The sequence below is a fragment of the Balaenoptera borealis genome, assembly GCF_965194805.1.
Source record: "Balaenoptera borealis genome assembly, chromosome: 13".
Classification (NCBI taxonomy): domain Eukaryota; kingdom Metazoa; phylum Chordata; class Mammalia; order Artiodactyla; family Balaenopteridae; genus Balaenoptera; species Balaenoptera borealis.
Window position 1 is genome coordinate 9,279,687 of NC_138870.1, and position 17,634 is coordinate 9,297,320.

The window sequence follows — 17,634 nt, forward strand, 5'->3', positions numbered from 1 at the left end:
AATAGTAAGATGAACAGCTAGAATACCACTTAAAAGCAGGAAATGCACGATACCCTCCCACATAGAGGGTGAATCATCTTTATATATTTACTCATTTCCTATAATGATTCAAGACATTGATGAAGAGAAGTACTGACTTGAGTGGCAGGTGAGTGTCACCCAATGCAGCCTCTCTACTCACAGCACACTCTTTCCTATCAGTAGCCCTCAGTCTTGCCCCTGACCTCTTTTTTGTCTTCCTGCCCCCCCCCCCAACCATTACACCATTAGCTTCTCCTTTCCCTCAGGTCAGGAGAGTTTTTCTTAGTCTTAGGGATGGGGAACACTTTTTTTTCACACACTTCTTTTTTCAAGCATGCATCCTCAAATAGTCCCTGCGTATTAGAGAAGCAAAAGGAGCTGGAATATTTATATATTGAATCCTGAGATTTACTGGTGTGAGGGCAGCAAAGCTTTCAGCAGATCTTGGGGGGAAAGAAGGCTCTAAGAACAGAGATGCAGAAATCTGTCTACGTAAAATGAGGGTTCCCAGGGATATGAGAGGAGCAATGATAACTTCTGCTACAAGTTAAGGTGAGTGGCAGGGGATGTTTGATTATACACATATATTAAGATGCATATTTCTCCTTATCTATGTGGACAAAATGTATCAATTTGTCAAGAAGATGACACAAAGAATTGGATAGTTAAATCAGACTCACAGCATCATCAGAGATTTTACCTAGTAGCAAGAAGCTTTACTAGTAATTTCTATGATACAATCACTGTGAAGTACAGACCAAGTGGTGAGAAGTACAAGCTTGCCAGTGCAGCCTGCCAGGTCCTTCCTTTCCACCTTAGGATGTACTGTGGTCCAGACTAACAGATTAACATATGAGGGTCCAAATGATGCTTGTGGCTGCACCACAAACACAAAAGGAGATGCTATGGTCATTATACATCTCCATTTCATACTCAGATGGTTATATAGTTTATGACACATTTTTCTAGGAAGCCATGCTCCATAAACCAATAGATCCCAATTCCATCTCTTATTTTATTTTGTTTTGACCATAAACCATTTTAGGCAATCTAATACATCCTCCTAAAAACAGTCCATGATAAGGATTTTGGCAAGCAAAACCCACTAGTGTTGGCTAGTAGGTTTGTCATTAACACGTGTTTCCAAGGAGATTTTATCAGATCAGAATCCTTTTTTTTCTTTTCCCAGGGAGTCCCTCCCCTCCCTTTAGAAGGAGAATAATTTGCAACTTGATGCTAGCAATTTTCTTTCCACTCAGAGAATGCACACATTTTCCAAGTCATGAGATCAAAGTAAATTTCTCATTTGGGACCATTGGAATATATATTATTACTGTGTTCTGGAACATTTTAGTTATACATTGTTAGGCAGGGAAAAGACCTCACTGTTTATAATTAAACTGACATTCATTTATTTTCCCCAGCTCTTTGTTCAGGTTTGAATGATCTTTTAGTTATTGGAGTCATTACTTGCTTTGAGCAAGGGCAGTAGTAAATTACAGGGAAGAAAAATTGTATTTGCCTGCAATGGACACTAGGGCAGAGGAGATCCTGCAGAGAGACATGCATTTTCTGGAAGGACACCTAACATTTAACAAACAAACATGTAAGTGAAGCTGAACATTTCAGTGGAATTTCCATCTGAGTTCTCTCTGCAACAGACCCCTATAAAGGTTTGAGTGAAAAGTTTATTTGGGATTTGTGGTGGATAAAGGTAGGGAGTGTTGATACAGGAAAGGGAAGGCAGAACACACTATGGGTCATTCTCTTAATCTAGATACTAGAGGAGGAGACTGGAACCCAACACTGTTGAAAGATTCTGGGAAATAGGAAAAAACACAATCTTCTAAATTGCTTCACATTCAGGTCAAAGTTGCTGAACTACACCAAATCCTGAGATTCGTTGCCTGAGGGCCATCTAGGTGAGAATTCCTTAGTACTTCTGGACTGTCATGTGTGAGAGCAGCAAAGCTTTCAGCAGTTCCAGGAGGAAAAAGTCTGCAGACACAGAGTTGCAGATACTGATTGGCCATAGTTTACAAATATTCCGAGGGATATGGGTGGGGAAATGAAAACTTCTGCTCCAAGTGGAGATAAATAGTAGAGAAACTGACACAAAAACAATTCAACTGCCTATGTGCCAAAATGGACCAATCAACCAGGGTCGACAGTTCAGAAAGAATTAAAGGGAGTATATATATATATATATATATATATATATATATACACACACACACACACACACACACACGTACATATCATGTATATCTACCTATCTATCTATCTATATCTTGTGTGTGTGTGCATGTGTGTATTCAGTTATCTTATTTGTGACTTGAGCTTAGAGTCGTTGGACTGAACACATCTTTGATGGATTTTGACTTCTGAGTTAGTGAACTAAGATAGAGACAGAGAGCAAAAAATGAACAAAATTAGGGAGTTTTTGCTAGTTCAGCTTTGTACAACATTAAAACAGAAAAAATAGACTTTAAGAAGGCACAGTTTCATTTATATCACCTCTTTCAACTTGGATTTGTGTAAAATCTGGATGAAGAATTTTCATGTTCACATTCTCGAGGAAGGATCTATGTTTTAGCTATTTTGGTGATTCAGTGAAAGCAGCCCCATGCACACAGTGCAAGTTAAAAAGATGGAAAACTTTTAGCTTCATGGAAACCAAGAAATCAAATCACAGTTCTGGTTTTTTGTTTCTCTTCTTCTTTTTGGTTGAAAAGCCTGTCTTTTACAAAAGGGCTCATCTATGGTAATATCATAATGCTTAAAAATAAACAATATAAATAACAAAAAAACTTGGGAGTTATTTTTTGTGTGGGGATGAATGGTAGGTTGTATTTCCTGACTCTTAATCGTAGATCAAGGTCTCTGTTCTCGACTCTTAATCTGCCTATCTCTCCCTCTTTTTAAATTCCCACTGTTAAGGTTACGCTTCTGAGGACAAAAATGTATAACTTGAATTATCTCTATATTATCTGAATAACACTGTAAATGATTATAATAATTAACATATTAGTAAAAATAAGGACAGTCAAGATTAAATGAAACTTCTTAAGGCTGTTGTGAATGAGGCATTACGTGTGGGCTTAGGGCAGCTGAGGCAGTCATAGTGCGCGCGCGCGCGCGCGCGTGCGTGCGTGTGTGTGTGTGTGTGTGTGTGTGTGTGTGTGTATGGGACGGTCATGGGAACTCCGTCTGATTCTACCTTTTTTATCTTTGCCTTCCATACTTGAGTTAATGAGGCAGGAATCAGAAGCACAGAATGAGAGCTGGAAAACTCCAACCACTCTGTACTAAAGAAAATAAATGAAAATCAACGAAACATATAGACACAGAGAGATAGGCTTAATTTGAAATATATCACATAGGTGCTCTAGAGAAAGACTACGAGGGTTTCAAACATAAGTGACCTTTTTCTAGTACTTAGCTTTACTATACCTTACTTTTCTCATTGGTAAAACATGTATATTTATATATCTTTATTATTAAGTCATTTTCAGGGATAAATAAGCTAATATACGCCGAGTGCTTTAAACTATGTTTGGCATATGGTAAATAATAGACATTTCTCATTATTAAAAGAGGAAAATTATGTGTGGAATTTTATTATACCAAGTAAATTTACCTTGGGTTTGCTTATATTTTCCATTTTCCAAGTAATTTTTTTTAAGATGACTTTGATGTTCAAACATTAAAAAAACTTCTTCTCACCTTCTTTTGTGATAGTCAAAGGGTGTGCATTGCACAAATTCAGTGAGAATTTCCTGTATTGTGGTTCCGGAAACATTTTAGAAGATAGTGATTTTACTGCTTCTTGTTCATACTACACATCCATGTCTCATCAGCAGATGATGCAAGCACACTTGAATACACAATTTTTCTTTTTTTAAAAATTTCTTCATACACAACTTTCAGGTTCCTTAACCTCCAGCTCAGCTCCGTGATCTAACCCAGTTCTTCTTGAACAAGCAGCCATCGTGCCTTTCCTGCATCGACACTGGAACAGCATTTCACATGGCAGGTATGTGCAGCCCAAGTCATAAAATGAAAAAATAAAAATAACCAGGAAAAATATCTTGTGGGGATGGCTAATTTGAGGCAACGCTTTAAGAAAAAAGTATACATTTTTAGCCTTCCCTTGTATCTGCACTTTCTAGTTTAATTACATTTTTCTGATTCTTCATTCTGTAACTTAGAAATGCTTTTGTAAAGATTTTTCCAACAGGTTTAAAGAGTGGATTCTGACAGGGATAGCTCTAAATTCTGATTGGAATCTGAATTTACCAGGAAAAATATAAACAACATAATTCTAGCACGAAAATAAATAGAGAATGTTAAATATTATCAACAAAATGTTTAAAAGTGTTTTGTTTTTTTTTAATTTACCATTTGTGTTGTGACATCCCCAAAACCACCCAGATTAACAGTTTGACACATTGGACTGTTGTGAATGACAACACCCTTTGGTGCACTAATATTAATGCAGAATCTCCTGATGCTAAATTATTTTAGGGGAAAAGCCTGTGAGCAAGTAATTTTTGGTATGAGAAGATGTAATACATGTAAAAAATGATTCCTGTAAAAAAGTGGTTTTTTACGTATCATAATTCAATGTACTGTGAAATGAACTCAGGTTCCCAAGTTATTACCGCTACATCGGTTGGGGAACCTCTCATCACACCGTGTCTTCTCTTCACGGTACAGCCTCTACAAAGCTATGAGCAGCCTGACATTTCTCAGAGTAGTGAATACACTGAGATTAGCAGAAGGACACACTCGCAAGTAGTATTGATATTATTGTAACAATGATGGAATATGTTAAATGAAAGACTCTGGGTCTAGGCAAACTTTCATTTGATTTCTGACTTGGGTACTTAATAGCTCTGATTCCTTGAGAAAATAACATTATTAATGGATCCTACATTTTCTCAGCTACCTAATGGCAATCAGATTCTCTATCTTGTGATTTTTTTGTTGCTGTTACAAAAATAAGAGTTTGTTATATCAGCCCACAAGACCGAACTTGGTGCCTGTTGATCTCTTTTTACTACAGATCTCTAAGCTTCTTTGTCAAATTAAAAAATAAATGGTAAGTACAGTTTGATAAGATAGAGCTGATAAAGAGGAAAAGGTATGGATAATCTCACTGAAGAATAAAGTTCATCATATAAAATTTTTTGTATTGGGTGGAGTTCTGAATGGAATGTCTTCATTTTCCAACATTTCATTGGCAAAATGATTGGGTTATTAAACCAAGGAACTTTTTGGGTTCTCTCACTGGTTTCTGCTTTTAAGAACTTCAGCTCCTGTGTTTGTTCTTTAAATCTTTATCCTATCTCTCTTTCTTTATAGCTTTTCAGACCACTCCATGGAGGCTGATTTCTGGGGTCTTAGGAGTAATGTGCCTTTTGTTGGTGGCTTCTTTGGGAGTTTTGTTGAAAAATTGTAAGTTTTTCTAGTCAAGACTATATAAAAAGATCAAAATTGTGATGAAACTGTCTTACAGTAAAGGTTTCATTTTGCTAATGCATAATATTTTGTTATTTCATAAACCTGTGTCTGATGAAGTAAATTTCTAATCACTTCTTACAGCATTTACTAAACAAAGTGTTCAGGCAACATTCTCTCCAGGACCCTCCACAGATCTCCGGGAAGGTGGGTTCCATACTTTGGAAAACTTTAGTGCTGGTAGAGAATGAAATATTCTTGTTTTTCTTACACAGAAGCATGAAGGGACATTATGCTTAGTAATAGAAATTATAGGATAGTCTCATTTTATTGCTAACTTAAGAATTTATTAAATTACATTGAATGTGTGTCATTTATATATGAAGTAATAAGGAAAATATTAGCCTGAAGTGACCTATTTTTCCTATGTGACTGCTCACGTTTAAGTAACAAAAGCAAATTACAGTAAATATTGTAGCTGATCCTAAGTGCCTGCGTGTGTTTCATAACCCATACTTTGATACCTCTTTACCTTTACCTCCGCTTCTTCCATAACTCAGAAAGAAGCACAGAGATTTCTGCAATTCTAAACTCTACTTAACCAGTGAATGTCAGCTCAAAGTCCAAGTTTTTAAACATATCTTTTCCTAAATGATGTCTCACCATCTTCTGTGTTCATATAGCACTTCCTTCATATCTTTTTTCCCTCAGCGTTTTTCCAACTTTATTGAGATATAATTGACATATGACATCGTGTAAGTTTAAAGTGTACAATGATTCACTTATTACAATATTATTACCACCATAGCATTAACTAACACCTCCATCATGTCACACAACTATCATGTCTTTTTGTGGTGAGAATGTTTAAGAAGCTCTCTTGTAGCAACTCCCAAGTATATAATACAGTGCTGTTAACTCTAGTTACAATGATGCACAGTAGATCCCCAAAACTTAATCATCTTCTAAATGGAAGCTCGTACCTTTTGACCAACAGCTCCCCATTTCCCCCACATCCCAGCCCCTGGTAGCCACCATTCAACTCTACAATCTCAGCACCATTCATTTGACAAAGATTTGAGTGCTTACCACATAATATGACTTTTATCACTGAGGATGGTAAATGTTGAAGACACTATCACTAGTAAACTGGATGGTCAGACTTCAAGCTAAGTGCTTTATTAACTTCATTTTGAAATAAAATATCCAGAATTATTTTCTGACTCAGGAAATATGCTAAAATGCTTTCCTCCGTTACATATCTCTTTTATCTAGTTCACTTTTAATTACACAGCAGAGATCAACTTTGGGTCACTTCCTCAAAAAAGGTTCTTCTAACCGCCCCCCATCCTATACTCTGCTACACAATATTTGAACATACTGAATTTCTTGTGTATACTTACACAAATGATCATTAAATATAATTCATAAATGACTGAAATTTGTATAATTCTGTCTCTATCTCTAGAATATAATCTTCATGAGGAAGAAGGGTCATGTCTGAGTCATTCAGATTAATATCCCCTGAACTGTGGTGTATGCAGTAAATTCTCAAAGAATAGTTGTAGAAAAAATTAAATAACAAGTGAGTAAATAGCACTGAAAAAACCTGAATCTCCAATGTCATTAAGTCATGTTTTGTTTTTTCTCTTAGGATCTGGCTGCTGTTCTTGCCAAGAAAAGTGGCTTGGCTACCAATGCAACTGTTACTTCATTTCTAATGAAGTAAAAACATGGAAAGACAGTAGAAATTTTTGTGTTTCTCATAATTCCAGTCTACTTCAGATACAAAAGAGAAATGAACTGGCATGTATTTAATTCCGATTTTTCTACATTTTTTTTGACCTAGGAAAGTATTATCTAAGTAAGCTGAATACTTTGTTTCAAGTCTTTAATCAGATAGTAAATAGGCAGTTATATTTGAGCTAATTTCCTATACTTTGAAACAGTCATAAAATCTACACAAAATTTCTCAAAGATTTACATTATGGGAATGTGACAGATAAAGTACAAGAAACTTTTTAGAGAGAATTCAAAGAATAAATAATAGATCATTATTTTTATTCAAAGAACTTTGATTTTTAGCGCATTAATTGAATTTATAGTTTATTTTGTAATTATATAGCTTTTGTTATCACTCTTGGATATAACATGGAATGAATATGAAGAATATTATAAAATAATTACCCAACTCTTAAGAAAAAGTGAAAATTTTCTCTAGCTCCATGCAGAACCTGTGCTAAGATTTATCCCTCAAGATACTGTTGATTTGAGATCAAATTTGATTGCTGATCCCCAGTGAAGGAAGTGTTCCATGAAAGCTCTAATTCCCTTTATGACGTTTTTCATTCTTTCAAGAAATGAGATTTTGTGGTATGTTTTCCTCCATAAATAAATGGGCTTGATGAATGAGAAATATAAGGCATGTGACTTGACTATACCTCCTAAATTAAAAGTTAAAACTGATTTTAGTTTGTATAATTGAAAAACTGAATCTGAATACTGGACACTGACTTTCTTAAAAGTACATGATCCCTAGAATAGATTCAAAATAGGTTAATATGTTGGTCTTTGTTTCCAAACAGCATTTTATGAACTCCAGTTCCTATTATTACTGGATTGGACTCTCTTACAGTGAAGAACATCATGCCTGGTTGTGGGAGGATAATTCTACTCTCTCCCAAGATCTGTAAGTTTCTGGCACTCAAAACCTTTTTCTGTTCTTTTTGAGTTTATCCTTAGATCTGATCAGAGAACGTAACATCCAGGAACACTGTAGGTAAGATATCCTGTTTAGGACATGAGAATACAGAAAAGAGAATCGATACAACAGAATAACAATTTTAGTCCCAACCACAACACCCAAGTGTATGCTCAAGTGACATGAAGTTAGTGTACTTGTGACTCTAAAAGAGCTTTTGATGTATGCTTTTATTTCCTGCCTTGGTACAAGCACTTGGATATGTATGTACATGTACAGATTCTCACATACACAAAAGCCGTCCAGAGAAAAGAGTATATCCACTATTTTCCTTATTCTGGTGGAGCCCAATATTCTCCGCATCATCCCATATTTCAAACATTCTGGGCTTATTTTCTGTGTATTTGTAATCTTCAAATCTCATTTTCATTCATAAACGTGGGATTTACAGTATCATTCAATGACAGGTTTTATGCTCTGATTTTTTTCCCTAGACTAGATTAGCAGATGCATCTTAGAAGTAAAGTATATAACATGTCAAAACCATTAAAAACAACAGCAAAAACAAAAAAATCCCCAACTTCATTGCTATTGATTACTGATGCAATAGCTGAGTTTTTGTAACACTGTACTCTGAAATTGTGAAAACTGACTTGAATGAAAAAAAGATAATGACTCAATGTGGTAATATCTCATTAAAATGCTTTTAAATTTTCTATAGTTCTATCATTTAACAAAAGCATCATCCTTGAACATTCTCATTTCCTTTTCCCAATATATTAAAAAATTCTTCTTCATTACAGATTTCTATCCCTTCACCATCTAAATCTAAAGAACTGCATAATATATGGCCCAAGCGGAAGTGTTTTGGATGTGGACTGTGGAAGTAAATATCGTTATATCTGTAAGCAACAGCTTATTTAGATGCTTCTTGGGGCAGAACGGGTGTGCAATGAAGATTCAGTATACTTAGAATGGTAACATATATTACTAACTACCTACTTCTGGGATCTGTAAAGTGTTTCATATTGTCTTATCAATCATATAATTTTCATATATTTGAAAACGTGTTTAAATTTTTTATCAAGATATAATTGACATATAACATTATGTTAGCTTCAAGTATACAACATAACAATAACTAGACACTAAGTCTAATTAACATCCATCATCATATATAGTTATAATTTTTAAATTTTGCCATGTGTCTTAAAATTGATGAAATGTGTGCCTACACCTAAAATTATAGTCAAGACAAATAATTTCATGAATATTAATGTATATGGTAAATAGTGAATTTAATAGTTTATGCATATATTCTTGGAAATTCTCTCTGCAGAAATTTAAATAAAACTTAATTCATGCCAAATAATATATATCACATCATATCAGTCCTTTGTATGGTGTACTAAGTTGAGAAGTCCCATCCTCATCTCTCTTTTTCTGGAAGTAAAAATAATTTTAGTGTTCTTTTTTAATTCTTTCTGGATATCTATACATCTACATGTTCTAATTTAGAGCTGAAAGTGCCATATAATAGCTTCTTCATATGTATCACCCGGCCTCAGAGGGGAACACATTTGTGTGTCTTCTTTTGATGCTACAGAGTTCTGCAGAACAGTTGGAAGTCTTTGGCCAAATATATGGTCTCACGTGATTGCTTTCATATTTTGCAAGAGGAAAGGGCATCTAAGCCCTGATCGTATAAATTTATAATACTTATTTCTTTACTCCACATATCTTTCTTGCCTTATGCTTATCCATCAGTAAAAAAGCCATTCTTACATGTACATTGAAGATTTTAATCTCTAGCCAGTCCCCAAAGCCTTTTCCTAAAAGTATGTACCAAAAACTAAATACTGTAAGATGTTACGGAAAAACCCGAACGAACTTTTGGGCCAACCCAATAATTACCCTTTTTTTTGGGTGGAGGAGGGGCTAGCTCATTTTATTGAAGGATTTCTAAATAGGTAAAAAAGGGGTGGGAACACAATGAGTTCTGATGCCCATCTGACCTGGAAGAGATTTTCCCAACCTCACAGATATCAAAAGCCAATTCCCTTTTTTAAATTGTTGCATCTACATCTTAAAAATTTGTGTATTGACATCTATATTTGCTCTCTAGTTTTATATTTTAATTAAATAATAATAATTAGGAACCCAAAGTTGATTTTTAAAATACAGAGAGTCAGGAAGAGGAAAGAGCCTCTTATGTTTTATTTCTCAAAATATAAATATAATAGTACTACAACTTGAACTCTTCACATTCTTGTATGCAAGTTGACTTAGGAAAAATGCACTTAAGTTGTACTATGCAAAATTCAGGATAGACTATAACATCTTTCAAATGTTTAACTTGGACTAAGCGAACATGCATTGCACTTTCTAGATATTTGAAATGTTTTGCCTTTGCTGTCCATGTGATTTTCATAATAATATAGTTTAATTGAATTTAAAAAGAACATTATAGGCAAGCTTATAATGAAAATAAATAGTTTTCTGCTCCAACTGTCCCATCAATCTGTCCTCTTCCCACAAAAAATTTCCTCTGAGTTTTTTGTGTGTTTCTTTGTTTTTTCCTACCTAGAGTGGTTTTCTCTGTAATGAACCAAGGATAGTCTATTTTCATAATTTTTGTCCAGGATGAATCTCAACTGTGTTTATTTAGCTGCATTAAAGTATAGGTTCACATTGTTACTTTCATATCATCACACTATGAAGTGTCCAGAGTTCAATCAGCCTTTTTTTTTTTTTTCTGAGAACTCATGAACATTTATTACAATGTTGCAAGAACAATGAGGGAACGGAAGGTGTTAAATATGACGGATGATGTCTAATTTCAGAGAGTAATCTATGTCAAAATTGTCTCCACTGAGGAAAGAAAATTCCTGTTGCCACCCAATTATAGCTCAGATGTTTTTTTAAGCTCCCATATCATTTCAGGGCTTTATGATGGAAAGTGCTGATTTGAATGAAGAGTACTGGTCACCCATGGCAGTGTCCTTCTCACTTCTGGCCCCATCATATTAATCACACTCAATCCAGGACCATCTGACCCATTTCATTTTTATTATTTTTTCTCCCACTCTTACCTGCATTCTGCTTTCCTTCATCCTGAAAATATCTTTGTAGTCCTTGGGATGGGAACAACTTTTTTTATAGAAAGGTTTTGCACAAAATATTTTTTCCCTCTGATATGACATTTCTGATATATTCTCTGGAATATAGACACTTATTTTTCTTTTGCTCTCTGTTTTTTGCTATGAAATGGGCTAATGTACATGAAAGGATCTTGTTGAATGACTATCTCAATGTTGGATATAGAAGAAAAGGAAGAGGGTAAGGAAATTTGTAAAAAACACACAATATAACAAAATAATATTGCCAAAAGTCAGTTTATTCTCTCTTAATTTCATCCTGTTGCTTTGAATGTGTTATCCATTGCCCTGAATGTATGTAATATGGGTTATGTATTGGTGCATAACAAATTACACTAAATTTAGAAACTTAAAACAACACGTTTATTATCTCACACTATCTATGGATCAGGAACTAGGCACGGCTTAATTGTGTTCTTTGTTCAGGGCCTCACAAGGCTGGAACCAAGGTCTTGGCCAGGCAGTGTTCTCATCTGAAACAGAGTCCTCTTCCAAGCTCATTCACCCTTTGGCCAGAATTTCGTTCCTTGTGGTTGTAGGACTGAGACCCACAGCTCCCCTTTCCTCCCCATAAGCAGTCACTAAAAGTGCTAGAGGTTTAGACAAAGCTGAATTTGAATTCTTAGTTCAATTTTGACTATTTTTGAAGCTTTGAGCAAATAATTTTATTATCAGAGCCTCAATTTTTCATCTACACATTGGGAATATCTACCTTGTGAATTTTCTGAGAAGTAAAAAATGTACTTGAAAAGCAAGCATATAAAACAGAAATGAGAACATAGCAGATGCTCAGTTAATAACTGAGGTAGCTTGCTGCTTTCTTACTCCAGATTTCTAAATTATTGGTAATTTTATTATCTTACCCTTTACCTTATCCTTTATAATATGGTATAAAGGATCATGTCCAACTTATTTAGTCATATCCCCTGAGCACTTCACACTCCTCTGATGGAGGTAGATAAGAAAATGTAAAAATAATCTCACTGAAGAATAAAGTACTCCACTTAAAAATTATGGAGTTAGGGGTCTGAACAGAACATCTTCCTTTTCCAGTGTTTCATTGCTCAAATGGCTATGTATCAAATAAACGACTTAAAGACTAAAAGACACATCCATATATTTATTACGCAGATCCCGGAGCCTTTTGAATTCTCCCCCAGTGGTTTCCATTTTTAAGACCTCCATCCCTTAACTGATTCTTTCTTCTCTTTCTTCCTCTGCATCTTCTCAGACTGTTCCATTAAGGTTTATTCCTGAGACTCTAGGAGTGCTGCACCTTGTGTTGAATTACGGCATGACTCATTTAAAAGTGGTTAATTTTCTTCTAGAGAAGCTTTTTGAGACTCAAACCTTTTCAGAAGCATTTTTACCATAAAGGTTTTATTTCACCAATATATAACATTCTTAAAATTTCATGTATTTCTTGAAACTTGAACCTAATCACGTAAATATCTAATGCTTTCTTACAGCATTTTCTAAACACATTTTCCAGGCAATATCCTCTCCAGGAACCACCATCACCATGTAGGTTTCAATATTTGTAAAGCAACCCCAGTGGTTGGTTTAAATCTGAAAATAGAGGTTTTCCTCTACTCCACCACTCAGGAGCATGAGGGAATATAACAGTAATAAACCTTCTCTTTCTTCATTGTAGGAGGGTCCAATTTTAACGTTCTCTAATGTAAGGATGATAGTAAATGTTTAACATCTGTATGTTAATGAATAATGGAAATATGAGCTTGATATGCAAGCTTGTTTCCTTTCTGCCTGCGTATGATTATGTAACAGATTACAAACAAAATACCACAAATGTTACAGCGAATTCTGATTACCAGCCTGTGATTGCTCATAGCTTTTGAGGCTTTCCTAACTCTTTTCCTTTGCTCCTGCTATTAACTACATGACTCAGGAAAAAGTACAAATATTTGGGCATTTCCAAGTCCTTCTTATCCAGCTCAAAATCCAATTGCTACATGAATTCTTTCTTTCCCTGAATGCTTCCTGCAATTGTTCCTCACTCTTTTGTGATCATGTAACACTTCTTTCATGACTCGCTTCAGCAAATTCAGCAAATTTCATATGGCAACACTTGAGTTCTTACCATATACTGTGACTTGTGGGTACTAAGGAGAGAAAAGTAAATAAGACACCATCACTAGCATATCATGTTACCAGATTTTCAGCTAATTTTTTTTTTAATCTATCAAACTTTGGAGGAAAATAAAAACACTTTCTGAACATCCATCAAAATTCCACCACTAAACTACCTAATTAAGGGTGCACAAATATATTTCTTTTCTTAGTTTATTTACCAATAAAAAAAATTCATCAATACACAAGGTTCTTTTCCAGCTCAGGAAATGTGAAAATGCTGTTTCCTTTGCCTGTTAAGATTTTCTCATTTACTTCCCCTTCTGTTTAACTCCTATTCACCCTTAAGAGCTCAGCTTGTAGGTCACTTCCTAAAAGGCGTTCTCCTAAGCACTCCCATCTCATTCTCTGCTACGTGTTTTTGTTTTTTTTAGCAAACTATGATTCTTGTAATGTTTTCCACAAGAATAACTTATTATTATTAATTATAAGTTATCGATTATAACTTATTATAATTGATAAGTTATTAATTATAGTAACTTATTGTAATTAATAAGAATAACTTATTGTAATTAATAAATTATTGGTAATTTTATTATCTTACCCTTTACCTTATCCTTTATATTATGGTGTAAAAGATCGTATCTGACTTATTTAGTCATATCCCCTTAGCACTTCACACTGCAGTGCATAGAGTAGTTTCTCAATTAATGTTTGTTGATAGAAATGAACAAATAACAAGTGGTTTTTGATTGAGTAAATAGCAGTGAAAAATGTTGAAAATAACAATATTATTAATTATGTTTTATTTTCCACTCTTAGACTCTGGCTTCTGTGCTTGTCCAGAAAGTGGATTGAGTACAGATGCAACCGTTAGTACAGTATTTTGCTAATGAAGAAAAAAGTTTAACAGAGAGCTGGGTTCTCTGTGCTACTTAGAATTTCATTATACTTCAACCAGAAGGCAAGGATGACAAGTATGTACTTAATCCTGATTTTACACATTTTCCTTCGGTAGGCAGCTTATCTAGGAAAACAAACTAGTCAAGTAAGTTGAATACTTTGACCTGGTTTCTAATTCAGATACTAAATGAATAGCTATCTTAGAAAAAAATTTGTCTCTTGAGTCCCTGTACCTTGAAATACTCATTACAAAACTGGCATAAAACACCTCAAAGATTTATAAAATAGTGATAAAATTAAAGATATCATGTAGAGTGTATATAGCATTTTAGGGAGAATCCAAGAAACAATGATAAATCAACACTTATATACATCTAAAAATATAGAAATAGAATGCTGTGATGCCATGAAAGTAAAATAATCTCAGTATCATTAAAACGTATGTATTTTATGTCTAAGGGACTTCATAATGTACATACCAAGCACTATTGTTTCAAAATAAAAATGTGAAAGCAAATATTGTTATATATGTAAATAATCATGTATAATAATTTAATTTTTTAAATAGTCCAGTAAGTGCAGGAAGAATAATAATTGCTTTTTTTCAATCAACTATCTATTTCTGGAGTAGGTAAAATGGATCAATTTGTATCTTAGACTAAGATGTATTACAATTTGAATATCTTTGAAGGAATTCATTTTATTTTATTTTTAATTAATTAATTTAATTTATTTATTTTTGGCTGTGTTGGGTTTTCGTTGCTGCTCGCAGGCTTTCTCTAGGTGCGGCGAGTGGGGGCTACTCTTCGTGTGTGAGCAGGCTTCTCATTGCCGTGGCTTCTCTTGTTGTGGCGCACGGGCTTAGTTGCTCCGCAGCATGTGGGATCTTCCCGAACCAGGGCTCGAACCTGTGTCCCTGCATTGGCAGGCAGATTCTTAACCATTGCGCCACCAGGGAAGCCCTCCTTTTAATATTGAGGAGATTTCTGTGCCACTTGAAATTATAAAGTAAATTATTTTATGAATATTCTGATCTTAATTTTATATGTTAAATACATAGTATTTTTTTCACCATACCTCTTTTCTTAGCAATTATCTCAATACAGATTTAAATGAAGATTGACACCAAATAATACACAACAACTTTATTTCAGTGCTTCATGTGATCTACTAACTTGGGAAGTTCTATCCTCACTTTCCTGAAAAGAAAAATGATGTCAATGATTTATTCGTCTCACTCTTTCTGAATGAAAATGTGGATTTTTTAAAAAAATTCAGAGCTGAAAATGTATACAACAGTTTGCTAATATATATTATCTGTGATACTGTGATATTATAAGAAATGTATGTTTGGTCTCCCTCCCTGGTACCTGATTCAGAGTTTCTAAAACCCTCATAATTTCCTGAGTGAAATGTGAAAGGAGCATCTTTTGTGGTTCATAATAAGCCCCTTTCAACCATTTCTAAATTTATGCTAATGAGGTGACTCTTGGATAACTAGGGCTGGTTGTCTGAGGAACCAACCATATGGATTAGAAAGTTGGAACTTTCAGCCCCACCCTCAGACCTACAGGAAGGGGAAGAAGGGCTGGATATGAATTCAATCACCAGTAACCAGTGATTTAATCATCCATGCCTCCATGACGAAGCCTCCACAAAAACCCTCAACAAAGAGATTCACAGAGGTTCTGGGTTGGTAAACACATCCATATGCTGGCAGGGTGGTGCACCTGTCCAGAGAGGGTGTGGAAGCTCCCTGGCCTTTACACATACTTTGTCCTATGCATTTTTTCCATTTGGCTGTTAGTGAGTGAAATCAAGTCTCCCTAAAGCCAAGTTCCCTTAATGAGTTTATGATTAATCTTTTATTAATCGTATGATTAATATGTATATCTATATATTTATATGTCTCTCTCTATATATATCATTTGAGAGAAAAGGGAACAAAAGTATGAGTGACAGAGTGGGGAAAGGGGACAGAGAGGAAAGGAAGGGAGAAAGAGTTGAAGAAAAAAAAGCTGCTAGGAGGGAAATCAAATGAGCTCGAGTAGTCTTAAAGAAACTATTCTAATTATTATTTATTTTTAGTAATTTCATTATTATTATCACTGTTATTATTAGATATGACATTTTATGATAACATTGTTAAGTGGTATAAAATAGAGGTTTAAAGAAAATAAATGAAATACAAAATTTCACCAGGGTACAGCATAATCAACCTTTTCATAGATGTGTTTTGTGACTATGAATAACTTGGGTATATTATCCTTTAGTATGAGAGTAAAAACATTTCACATAGATTCCTATCAAATTTTCTAAAATGTTTTAATCAGGAAAAATATTTTTCAAATTTTTCTCGAATTAGAGTTTATTTAGTACACAAAACGTTAGTTTTGAAGATAAATTTAACTTTTTTATACTTTGTATAGAAATCTAATAAACAATTGCAGCAGTAACAAAGAATCATAAGATGTATCAGGAAATTCATAATACAGTGGGGAGACCTTAATGAAAGAAAGATAGGAGGAGATAACTAATGGAATGGTGACAAATGAAGAATAATGAGAATAATTGGAAGAAGAGGTGAATTGTTATTGAAGGATCTGGAAGTTTTATTAAAGGTGGTGGAATCTGATTTACAGATTGAACAAACTAAAATTATAATCAGCAAATACAGGAGGAAAATGTACTAGAGAAGGAAGAATTTGAGCAAAACATTGAGATTGGAGAAGTGCTTATGGTATGTTGAAAAAGAACAAGAGTGTCAGTGGAATTGTGGGGAAAATGGAAGTAGGTCGAAGTGAAAGATGAGACTGAAAAGAAAGCTGGAACAAGTGAAATTGTGGAAGAATGTGAATGCCGGGCTGTAAAGATAAATTTCAGTTGACAGAGTTCAGTAAAGCCATCAGATCATCTTTTGCATTTTTACTTATCAGTAAATGACATTTATAGATTTGCCATTGTGAATAGACAATATTAAGAAGACCAAAAGTGATATAACATACCAATTCATTAAGTAACACTTAGAAAATAATATTTTTTCAATCTTAAAATATTTTCATATTTGTAATTATATTCTAACCACTAGTTATTCAATTTCATTCCCAACACTATTTTATTCAATACCAATTTTACTTATGGATTTCATAATTTACATGAATTTAAAATGTATTTTTCTGTTTATTTTCATGTATCTCTGCCCTACAGTAATGAGTGATGATGGTGTAACTTACTCCGATTTGCAACTTCAGCCATCATCTTAGCCACAGAGAAGGCAAAGACTTGAAACTCCTAAGA

General features: G+C 34.2%; 1 protein-coding gene across 1 annotated transcript in view; it reads left to right on the plus strand.

Moving 5' to 3' along the window:
- KLRD1 (killer cell lectin like receptor D1) overlaps window positions 1–17,041 on the plus strand; it is a gene marked incomplete at its 5' end in the record, with an annotated part of 93,049 nt that extends 76,008 nt beyond the window's left edge. Inside the window, 6 exons of the mRNA XM_082351369.1 lie at window positions 3,968–4,057; window positions 5,389–5,481; window positions 5,629–5,691; window positions 7,139–7,290; window positions 8,070–8,173; window positions 8,989–17,041. Of these exons, the coding sequence (XP_082207495.1) occupies window positions 3,968–4,057; window positions 5,389–5,481; window positions 5,629–5,691; window positions 7,139–7,290; window positions 8,070–8,173; window positions 8,989–9,109 (623 nt within the window). The 3' untranslated portion in view covers window positions 9,110–17,041. The remainder of the gene's footprint in view (window positions 1–3,967; window positions 4,058–5,388; window positions 5,482–5,628; window positions 5,692–7,138; window positions 7,291–8,069; window positions 8,174–8,988) is intronic.
- Window positions 17,042–17,634: the final 593 nt, after the last annotated feature.